The sequence below is a fragment of the Schistocerca piceifrons genome, chromosome 4, assembly GCF_021461385.2.
Source record: "Schistocerca piceifrons isolate TAMUIC-IGC-003096 chromosome 4, iqSchPice1.1, whole genome shotgun sequence".
Classification (NCBI taxonomy): domain Eukaryota; kingdom Metazoa; phylum Arthropoda; class Insecta; order Orthoptera; family Acrididae; genus Schistocerca; species Schistocerca piceifrons.
In genome coordinates, this window is record NC_060141.1 from 110071924 (window position 1) to 110083977 (window position 12054).

The 12054-nt window shown below is 45.0% G+C and overlaps 1 protein-coding gene across 1 annotated transcript in view; it reads left to right on the plus strand.

Moving 5' to 3' along the window:
• The window catches only part of LOC124795639 (hemicentin-2-like), a 391499-nt gene that overhangs the window by 345034 nt on the left and 34411 nt on the right, over nucleotides 1-12054 (plus strand). Inside the window, exon 9 of the mRNA XM_047259712.1 lies at nucleotides 10899-11052. Coding sequence (XP_047115668.1) covers nucleotides 10899-11052 — 154 coding nt within the window. The remainder of the gene's footprint in view (nucleotides 1-10898; nucleotides 11053-12054) is intronic.

The window sequence follows — 12054 nt, forward strand, 5'->3', positions numbered from 1 at the left end:
ATATTTAATTTCACTGCGTTGGTCAAGTCAAGTGTTTTCAGTTTAGAATCTATGTTATTGTGCTGGCAGGATGAGAAAACTGTGTATATGGATTTAATTTATTTCATCTATTTAATTATTTTCACATCTATGACCAACATTCACCTTGGTAAAAGCTTAACAGGGATGTCATTACATGATATTATGTGGGCAACAACATGTCGCAAGTAACAAATAATTTATATTGTGCTGCACTTTTAAAACGCCCAGCGGGGTGATATTTAATTAATTACTAATAATGAAGAATATTTAAGAAATCTTCCAGTACTTTCGAATGAATAAACGAGAATTCGGATAACTGCATGTGCAACAGAAGGATTCTATACAGAACAGAAACATTCGTTAGAGAGTTGTTTTTAGCACACATAGGTTTTTGCCCAACAATACTGCTCCATACGTTTTTACATACCCATGTACGCAGCTCCGACAACCAAATAAAACACAAAATAAAAAATAGGTAGAATGAACGGAGCTACAGTTACTTTTGAAATCTTTAATTTGTTTTTAAGGTCTTTTTTTAGAGGATGTATGTGAACTTCAGTACCTTTACAAGTACATTCTCTTAGAAGAGCAATAGTTTCCCTCTTCTGATATCCATCCCTCTCGTCAAGTATTTTTCATGTTTCTTGTATAGAAGATATCAAAAGTTTCAGAAGCGAGAATGAGTAAGTACCACCCCTGTTATTGCCTCAATATGCAAATGTCCTCCATATCACGACGAGCTTTCACCTACTCATTCAATTGATCTTCCGTTTCTAGCATAAGGTAATGGAGCCACGTCTCGCTTGTCATAATGAATTGTAACACAAAATAAATTTCATTCTCTCGAAAATTGTTGCAATGTTGCTAAAATGATTCTGTCTCGATTTTCTATTTGACGAGCGTCCAATAAAAGTTTTCTCATAGTTCATTATATTCCTTTGACTTCACTGTTTCACAAATCAACACTTTTACTCGCCGATCGCCAAACAAGTAATCTGAGCGGTTTCTTGACGCTTTAAAAATGCGCTCACTGTTACATCTGAATGCAGACATTTCGTAGTTGTTCAAATTATTGAAACTGAAAGAGCGGAATCCTTGTAAACTCACGTCACTCTAAAAATAGGTAAGACGAAAGCAGAGAAGTATCAGCCCAGCTCATTGTTGCCAGCATATTACAATTTTTTTTAGAAGTCATATACCCTTGAATTTAGAAGTACTGTATACAGAAAAACATTTTTATTGGCAAATAGTTGCGATAATCAGAGCTCCCGCCAACCTCCTTGGCCCCCCGCCCCGTCCATGTTTAGAGCTTATTATGGCATTAGAAGGAGTTAGAATTAATTTATTTTGGCCTTAGAGCTCAGATAGAGGTAAAGAGGGAAAGGCTAAGGTTTGTGACTGACTGTTCAAGTTTCGATTTAAATATAGGGCAAAGGATAAATGCAGGTCTTGGAAGTCGGCGTGCGATTCATCATCCGGATTCTAAACAAAACTTTGTCTAAAAAAATTAGAACGCGTGCATTTTGAAAACACATGTATGGAAACGAGGAACTGATAACACTCTCACATCGTGCGGTGAATCAGGATGTACAGAGGAACGTGTGACCCTGTGCTACTAAAACATCCGTCATAGCTGACTGAGTAGACTGCAAAAGCAGTGGATCGAATCGTCGTCACGTTCCTTTGTTCTATGTTTTAGGCGTCTGTTCATCAGCTCTCGTCGTTTATAAACAGGGCATCACTTAGTCACATGATAACAGTCTACCATATGATACTGCGATCTATCAAATTCCATGCATATGTCTACTGACAGCGCAGTGCACAACCATAACTCGTCTTGTCAAGTTTATTTAGAGCGGTTTCCAGATGGAGTACACAATCGATGAATACGTTAGTATGCTTTTTGTGCTGGGTGCATCCGCTAACGAAGCTGATGCTACTGTTCGGTACCCTCAAATGCACCACCACGATAAGAAGGTATTTTCAGCCTACATAGAAGCCATTATTGGTCGGAACACAACATACATATTACATGGTATTCGACCACAGCTATGGTTTCAGCATGATGGGGCAGCACCACACATTAAATGAATGTGCATAACTGTTTAATTGAAACATTTTCAAGGAAATGGTTTGGTAGTGGAAGTCCAACGTTCTGGCCTCCAGATTCCCCAGACCTTAATCCACTGGAATTTTGTTTGTGGCGGCACTTAAAGAAACAAGTTTATAGTACTCCACCCACGGATGTACACAACATAATAGCTCGCAAGCATGCCGCTTTGGCAATGGTGGCTGCCGGTGTTTTGAGTAGGGTCCAGCAGAGTATAGTCCAGTGAGTGGCTAAGTGTTTGCAGATGCAAGACGGTCGCTTTGAACGTCTTCTCTAAAGGAAACGTTGTTCCTGTATGTACGTACCGGCTACATGAAGATAATGCTGGAAGTCCAACGTACATAATGTAATTATTGTGTGTAGCATAATGTCCAATCTAGTGTAATCTACCTATTGTTTTTTTGTACCTCATTGGATACAGACGATGTTATTGTATCCACTGTTATTTTCTAATGGCTTTATTTTCGTCATGGACGAAACAAAGTGGTCGTTTATGTCTGTAAGAAGTTCATGTTATGTCTTAATGTTTAATACACTAACAGAAAGAGAAATAAATACACAATATACCGCACTGTTTAGGTGGAAACTGGATATAATTTGATGCTTTAAGTGAAAAAGAAGTTTCGCGTGAACATCGCCGAATCTCCGTATGTGTTCTCCACTGCACTGCCTCGTCTCACAGAGCTAATGGGACAGCTGCTTCGGAGCACAGAGTTCATCCTGCCTGTTATTGGCCACTGTGCATGTAGATACAGCGTTGCCAGAGCCTCGTTTTTTTGAACAGCATTTCTATTAAACGTATTCGCCAAATGTCCTGCAAATTATGATCATTACTGATTATCATTGAAATAGTCAATAAAATCGAGAACTATAATTCAGCAATTCAGAACGAGAAAGGTAAATAAATATTATCGCCATTTGTTCGACGAGTTTTTCAACCCAAACAGATCCATCTCGGACTTGCACTCATCACTACGCTTACCCTAAGATGTCATGCACGATGGTACTCCACGCAAAGCACGAAGATTTAACTGAAATTTCGTATTTCACAACTTTTTTTAGTGATCAGTCTTCAGATTGCATCAGTGAGACCCGCCAACAATTTTTATCCTCTGCAGCTGCTCCAAGTACTAAGGAAGTTAAATATTGATGCCTTAGCAAATGTCCTATTACCCAGTTCTTTCTTGTTGTCAGTCTTTACTTTATGTTACTTCCCTCTCCATTTCTCTAAGGAAGCTCCTCATTCCTTATTTTATCAGTCTGCCTGTTTCTAACATCCTAATATAGCACCAGGTCTCTAACTCTTCTCTTCATTTTCGATTTTCCCACAATTCTTGACTCACTGTCATAAAATGCTGTGTGCTCCATACATAAATTCTCAGAATTTTCTTACATACATTAATGCCGTTGTTTGGTAGTAGCAGACTTCTCCTAATCAGGAATGTCTTCTTTGCTAATGATAGTCTGCTTCTTATGCTCCCTTGCTTCATCCATCGTGTGTTATCATGTTTTCAACGTAGTATATTTGTTTAACTTCCTCTGCTCCCTGGTTTCCAATTAGGATGTTAAGCTTATCGGAAATCTCATAGCTGCCACTCCTCATTACTTAAGATTTTTCTTTTTTCTGGTTTAGTGTCAGTCCACAGCATTTACTCATTAGATTGACATTCCATAAATTCTTCTTCTCATTCACTGAGAATAGCAAAGTCATCAACAAATCTTATCAAATGGTTCAAATGGCTCTGAGCACTATGGGACTTAACTGCTGTGGTCATCAGTCCCCTAGAACTTAGAACTACTTAAACCTAAGGACATCATACACATCCATGCCCGAGGCAGGATTCGAATCTGCGATCGGAGCGGTAGCGCGGTTCCAGACTGTAGCGCCTAGAACCGCTCGGCCACTTGGGCCGGCCAACAAATCTTATCATTGACATCTTTGAAACTAACATTTTGATTCCACTCGAAGGAAGGAAGGAAGATTGGGTTTAACGTCCTACCGACGTCAAAATCATTAGAGATGGAGCACAAGTTCGGCATATGTCAAGGACATGTGCGTGTTTTCCGCAGTTGTCATCCTTGAACCTACGTATGTCACTCAAACTCCTGTGTTTACCTTTCCAGAGTTTAGAGATGTCAGGTCTTCAAGTGGTTTGAATCGCAGTATCTACAGCCCTCTTGAAATTCATATTCATCATAAATCACTGACGCTACCGGTTGGTTCTCTTAATATTCCATCTACTGTCTATCACTAGGGGAGACTTTCACCGCTGCTGCGGTCATCAAAGCTGCCCGACGATGGAAGTCAGCCGCACTCGCCCAGCGCCACCTGTCGAGGCGTAGCGACTGGCACTGCTCTACTGCCCGCGATTCCAGAGACTGTTACAGTCCCTGCTCAACACCGTCCTCTGCCTCGTTTGGCCTGCTCTGTCCGACCATGGGACGAGGGTGGTTGTACTCGTCACCCATGGCCCTCGGTCACTGCTACTCCCAGGACAGTACCTGACTTTAACCTACACCCTTCTGGACGCCGTGCCACAACTGGCAGCCAGTGGTGCTTGCCGGATGGCAACACCCACTGCTATCCCTAACGCTGTTTCAGCGCTGTTGCACCTCCCACAGCGTAAGCCTCACCCAGACCCCGGTACGCCAGGTGGGAAGCGAACGTGGCCCATCCTGGACCTGCTGCAGACCGCTGTCACTGCCCTCCTTCAGGCAGATCATGCCATCTCCAAGTGCCCGGCTGCCGTTCCATCCCACCATGGTCTTACGTCCGCAGAGGCAGAATACGGCCCGAAGAAGTTCATAGACTCAAAGCACAGGTTTACACAGTATATTTACAACATCGCTGCCAGAGAGGCCCCTATAAGCGTAGACCAGCAGAGGTCCTAACCGACTCATCTGGCACAACCCTTCAAGCTAAAAGTGCCTGACTATTTATACTGCTTTTCCCCTTGCTTCTGACGTAGTGTCAGAGAGAGACAGAAACTACCGCAGGGGTAAATTCCCATACGTCAGCCACTTACACATCGCCACTCCTGGCTCTGGCCTACTGCCACGCCTCATACATCGCAATAACTTAAAGCAACGCTGTAGTTCCCTGCCTCGCTGTTGTCCCACTCCAAACAAATCGTATGTGCAAAATGCCGCTGCAGCTCCACGCCATGTTTACTCTGCCTGACGTACTGGCTGCCGAATATTACCACACACTGCCAGACGCCCCAGACTTCATCGCCCATCCGCGCCTTCACTGAACTTTAACAGAATTCCCCTTTCCTACGACTAAGACTAATACTAGCGCAGCACACGTTCCTCCTTTCAACAAGATTCGTCCCAAATCCCAATATAACAGCCGTGGCCTGTTGCTGCGTAAACATACCTTGCTCACAAAACTACTATGCTACAGACTAAAACTAACGAGAACATAAAAACATTATACACGGTTTACACTCGTTACCCATGCCGTAGCAACAGATGTGTTGGCACCTCCTCTACTGGTGCACGTTTCCACACTCTCCACGCCGGCAGCGGTGGCCTTTACTTCCAACGGAATGGAGCAACTGCCCACACAGCCAGCCGAACCTTGGAGCACATTTACACAATCTTCATGCCTGACCGAGTCGTTAACAGAGCTCAGGCTCGTCGAGGCCCCAGCTGACTACCAGGTCACCTGATATGCTATTCTAAGATTGTGTGAGGAGCCCTCAAGTCTAAAGTGTATTACTACAACCCTCGTAATCTGCAGTAACTCTGGCAGAACATTTCGGATGAGACTGCAGCAGTTCCAGGAGTCCAGATTCGATCACCAAATTGCTGACCAGGGCCCAAAAATGCCAAGAGATGAATGGTGCTCACTTTAAACATCTGCTATAGTCAAGTTAGTACAAGTACCTAGGACGGAAGCGGCAAACGAAATGAAACTTCGTTTTCAGAGGATAAAGATGTTATTTCAGCGATGACATAGTCGAAACTAATTAACAAGGAAATTGGGAGTATGAGCCCACATTTCGGTATGACGTTGGCCTGGATATGTGCACTGATTTGTTTGGGAAGCCCTTTCTCAGGAAAGCTCACGGCGGCTGTAACTGGTTACGAATGCTTGTTTTCGTCATATCTTGATTTTCGGCCGTATTTCACAGTGATATGTACAGATAACCTGGCTGTGTACCGACAAGCACAGAGATATCCATACCCTCTGTCTTCTCCATTGTCTGACCAACACGGTCCTTCATACCTTCCTCTCTCCACGACCTCATCTGGTAAGGCTAAATAAATAAAACAAACCCGTTGCACCTTCTTTCCTGCGATAAACTGGTCTTTGATATCCTGGATACTCGCACTGGGACGAAGATGCCTTTAGTTCTGGTACTACACATATTCTATGGGGGATAGATGTGTAGATCTCGATGGACACAGAGTAAATCAGCCTGTCGCAGACATTTTTAGAGATGTAGCTCACGTAAGGATGGGAATTTTTCCTTAAAAAATCTAGATCATGATACTGTCTCATGACAGGTGACACTTGAGGAGGTAGGATGTCCGTAACGTGCTGCTGTGCTCTCAGAGTTCCTTTAATCACTACCAAGCATGACCAAGTCATACTAGTAGGCTCCACACACCGTGACACCACGAGTAACTCTCACCAACGGTGGTCATCCAGGTTGGTGCAGAACTACACTCCTGGAAATGGAAAAAAGAACACATTGACACCGGTGTGTCAGAGCCACCATACTTGCTCCGGAAACTGCGAGAGGGCTGTACAAGCAATGATCACACGCACGGCACAGCGGACACACCAGGAACTGCGGTGTTGGCCGTCGAATGGCGCTAGCTGCGCAGCATTTGTGCACCGCCGCCGTCAGTGTCAGCCAGTTTGCCGTGGCATACGGAGCTCCATCGCAGTCTTTAACACTGGTAGCATGCCGCGACAGCGTGGACGTGAACCGTATGTGCAGTTGACGGACTTTGAGCGAGGGCGTATAGTGGGCATGCGGGAGGCCGGGTGGACGTACCGCCGAATTGTTCAACACGTGGGACGTGAGGTCTCCACAGTACATCGATGTCGTCGCCAGTGGTCGGCGGAAGGTGCACGTGCCCGTCGACCTGGGACCGGACCGCAGCGACGCACGGATGCACGCCAAGACCGTAGGATCCTACGCAGTGCCGTAGGGGACCGCACCGCCACTTCCCAGCAAATTAGGGACACTGTTGCTCCTGGGGTATCGGCGAGGACCATTCGCAACCGTCTCCATGAAGCTGGGCTACGGTCCCGCACACCGTTAGGCCGTCTTCCGCTCACGCCCCAACATCGTGGAGCCCGCCTCCAGTGGTGTCGCGACAGGCGTGAATGGAGGGACGAATGGAGACGTGTCGTCTTCAGCGATGAGAGTCGCTTCTGCCTTGGTGCCAATGATGGTCGTATGCGTGTTTGGCGCCGTGCAGGTGAGCGCCACAATCAGGACTGCATACGACCGAGGCATACAGGGCCAACACCCGGCATCATGGTGTGGGGAGCGATCTCCTACACTGGCCGTACACCACTGGTGATCGTCGAGGGGACACTGAATAGTGCACGGTACATCCAAACCGTCATCGAACCCATCGTTCTACCATTCCTAGACCGGCAAGGGAACTTGCTGTTCCAATAGGACAATGCACGTCCGCATGTATCCCGTGCCACCCAACGTGCTCTAGAAGGTGTAAGTCAACTACCCTGGCCAGCAAGATCTCCGGATCTGTCCCCCATTGAGCATGTTTGGGACTGGATGAAGCGTCGTCTCACGCGGTCTGCACGTCCAGCACGAACGCTGGTCCAACTGAGGCGCCAGGTGGAAATGGCATGGCAAGCCGTTCCACAGGACTACATCCAGCGTCTCTACGATCGTCTCCATGGGAGAATAGCAGCCTGCATTGCTGCGAAAGGTGGATATACACTGTACTAGTGCCGACATTGTGCATGCTCTGTTGCCTGTGTCTACGTGCCTGTGGTTCTGTCAGTGTGACCATGTGATGTATCTGACCCCAGGAATGTGTCAATAAAGTTTCCCCTTCCTGGGACAATGAATTCACGGTGTTCGTATTTCAATTTCCAGGAGTGTATAATTCAAAATGCGACGTCATCATTTATTTATTGGTACATGCTTCTGGTCGCAGCACCACTCCAAAAGTTGCAGTTTATGTTGTGTGTTAATGGTATCCTGCTAATGGAACGCTAATTCCCCAGCTTGGCTGGTGTTAGTCCCGACCACTGGTATGGGATTGCACAGAGTTTTGCTGGGAGCCCATTGTTTGTCCTCAGATGGCTCATGCAGATGTGAAGTCATTACGATGTGCTTGGCGCATTATATAGCGATCGACTCTTGAGTGCACAGACGTGACAGATTGGTGTCTTGACTATGCATATGCCTGTCCTGTCATTTGCATGGATACTAATTTCGTGTTACTGTCGTAACTGAATGTTCCACAAATAATAACATTGTAAGATTCGACCAGCCGGCCAAATGGACACCACATGCTAATGATCGTGTCTCACACGAGTATGTAGCATATTCACGTCTTTCACAGTGATCGCTCAATATCTGACGCTGTTCGCAGAAACCCGAACAACAGGGCACTGACGTACTGGGACATACATTGATACCGCGAAATAGTGCGTTGATAATGGCTAAGAACTAACCGAAATCTAGATTTGCCTAATACAACCTGAAAGAAAAGGAAGACTGATTCTTGTGCTCCATCATTTGAATGAAACCTTTATTCATATTCTATGCAGTTGGATAAACAGTACAAATACTCGTAATTAAAAACAAAGCTGCGAGGTGGCAGTGTTGTTTCTACATCTACATCCATACTCCACAAGCCACCCGACGGTGCGTGGCGGAGGGTACTTTGAGTACCTCTATCGGTTCTCCCTTCTATTCGAGTCTCGTATTGTTCGTGGAAAGAAAGATTGTCGGTATGCCTCCGTGTGGGCTCTAATCTCTCTGATTTTATCCTCATGGTCTCTTCGCGAGATATACGTAGGAGGGAGCAATATACTGCTTGACTCTTCGGTGAAGGTATGTTCTCGAAACTTTAACAAAAGCCTGTACCGAGCTACTGAGCGTCTCTCTTGCAGAGCTTTCCCCTGGAGTTTATCTATCATCTCCGTAACGCCTTCGCGATAACTAAATGATCCTATAACTGCTCTCCGTTGGATCTTCTCTATCTCTTCTATCAACCCTATGTGGTACGGATCGCACACTGCTGATCAATATTCAAGCAGTGGGCGAACAAGTGTACTGTAACCTACTTCCTTTGTTTTCGGATTGCATTTCCTTAGGATTGTTTCAATGAATCTCAGCCTGGCATCTGCTTTACCTCTGAGGCGCTGCAGTCATGGACTGTGCGGCTGGTCCCAGCGGAGGTTCGAGTCCTCCCTCGGGCATGAGTGTGTGTGTTCGTTCTTAGGATAATTTAGGTCACGTAGTGTGTATGCTTAGGGACTGACGATCTTAGCAGTTAAGTCCCATAAGATTTCACACACATTTGAGCATATTTGAACATCTGCTTTACCGAAGATGAACTTTATATGATCATTCCATTTTAAATGACTCCTAATACCTACTCCCAGATAATTTATGGAATTAACTGCTTCCAGTTGCTGACCTGCTATATTGTAGCTAAATGATAAAGGATCTTTCTTTCTATGTAGTCACAGCACATTACACTTGTCTACAATGAGATTCAATTGCCTTTCCATGCACCATGCGTCAATTCGTTGCAGATCTTTCTGCATTTCAGTACAATTTTCCGTTGTTATAACCTCTCGATATACTGCAGCATCATCCGCAAAAAGCCTCAGTGAACTTCCGATGTTATCCACAAGGTCATTTATGTATATTGTGAATAGCAACGGTCCTACGACACTCCGCTGCGGCACACCTGAAATCACTCTTACTTCTTTAGACTTCTCTCCATTGAGAATGACATACGGAAATATATCTTTACGTCTGTGTTGTAAAGTAACAAAGGAACTGAAAAAAGACGTCTGATGGAGTGAGGCGTAGTAGTAAAAAACAATAGCAGTGCTTTAGAGTCATTTTATTAGAAGGAAGCGCTGATATATTTAAAAAAATCGTTCTAGTGATAGTGATGTCGGTTTATGGAAAAGTTTTTATTTATTAATTTTTTAATACTTCTATTCGTTATAGCGAAATACAGCCTCCCAGTGAAACGACTAATGCAGGTAAAATAAATAAAACAGTGCCAGAAACTGCACTGTATTGGTGTATGAAATTGGTGTTTCTAGCTTGTAGTAAGGTTGACCAAACAAATGTTCAGATGCGTCAGTAGAGTTAGCTCTGGACGTGTAGCACCAGTCATTAGGTACGAAGAATACATATGTTCCTTTTGCGCCAGTGTGCTTGAAAAAATTTAGCCGAAGGAAATTATTTTGCACCACTCTGTTTCTACCCACGATTTGAAACTAGTTTTGCCACGCGGAGTGGCCGCGCGGTTTGAGGCGCTGTGTCACGAACTGCGCGGCCCGTCACGCCAGATGTTCGAGTCCTCCCTCGGGCATGGTTGTGTGTACTGGTCTTAGCATAAGTTAGTTTAAATTAGTTTAACTAGTGTGTAAGTCTAGTGACCGATGACCTCAGCAGTTTGGACCTTTAGGAAGTCACAAACATTTGAACATTTTCAAACAAGTATTTCCTGCAAGGGTGTGAGCGGACCCTCGAGAAACGTGCTGAGCTACTGGAGACCGGTGTGTTCTGCTGCGCAGGGCCACCTGCTGCGGCCGGGCGCGGGGGTGGTGCTGAGCAACCTGAGCCTGGTGCTGCAGGCGGTGGGCCGCGCCGCTAGGGGCAACTACACCTGCGTCGCCTTCAACGCTGAGGGCTCCGGCCAGAGCCGGCCCTTCCCTCTCGACGTGCTATGTGAGTACCGCCGGTGTAAAATGTCACGCTAGTCCGCTAACTTTTCATCAAACAATAGCTACGCACACTGGAGATATAGCTCACCCCCCCCTCCCCCCTCCCCCGCTCTTTGGATACCTGTAAGTGACGCAAGCAGTTTCTGATGATTTCAAAGGGAGCTTTAGGCAACTATTGAAACATCGCTACAGGACACAACAGAATGTGAATGACTATCCGCGAGAGATGAAACACGCAGGCAGCAGAAGAGCACACAAGGATGAAGATGACACTCACAAGGGGAGTCCACGACGTTTGGAACGCGGATTTACTTCAAACTTCATACACTCGTTGTAGCTACTCCATTAGGACAACAAAATGTGTAAGCAGTATCGCGTACTTCTCAAGCGTTATTGAGAAAATCGCAAGATAATTTCGGTCGTTAAATATATATGGCTGTGCGTGGGCGTTTTTACCAGGAAGCGGCGGCAGCCGAGTGGGTAGCGTTCAAGCCCCGTGATCGTTGGATCGAGTCCCGTTCGTCAGGTTTTTTATTTTTAACACAGTCATTTTCTTTACTATTTATACAACAATTGATATAACGGGAAAACTACGTGTAATCGGATGAACTTTAATTAAATTTACAATGTTATTTGGCAGTCTACAAATTTTTATTATCATAAATAATATAATATTCATAACTATCATCCAGTAAACGACCAAACGCATAAAGTGATACTGAAAATGTATGAGAAATCCCTTATACCTGGAAGGAGCCCGAAACTACTTGTTACCTCCAAGTTTTCACCGGCACAGACGGCTTCCGAAAGATGTACAATTAATCATCGCTTTCGACATTACGAGTACAATGGCGGGATGGTATTTTTCGTAAAAACATGGAAAACTTGAAGTTAAACGGCACCACCTGCATTGAATAAATGCTGTTTCCGCATACGCAAAGTCTTTTGAGGTTTTCCGTGGAAAAACAAACCTCGTTAACATTTTAAAAAACATCTCTTTCAGCCG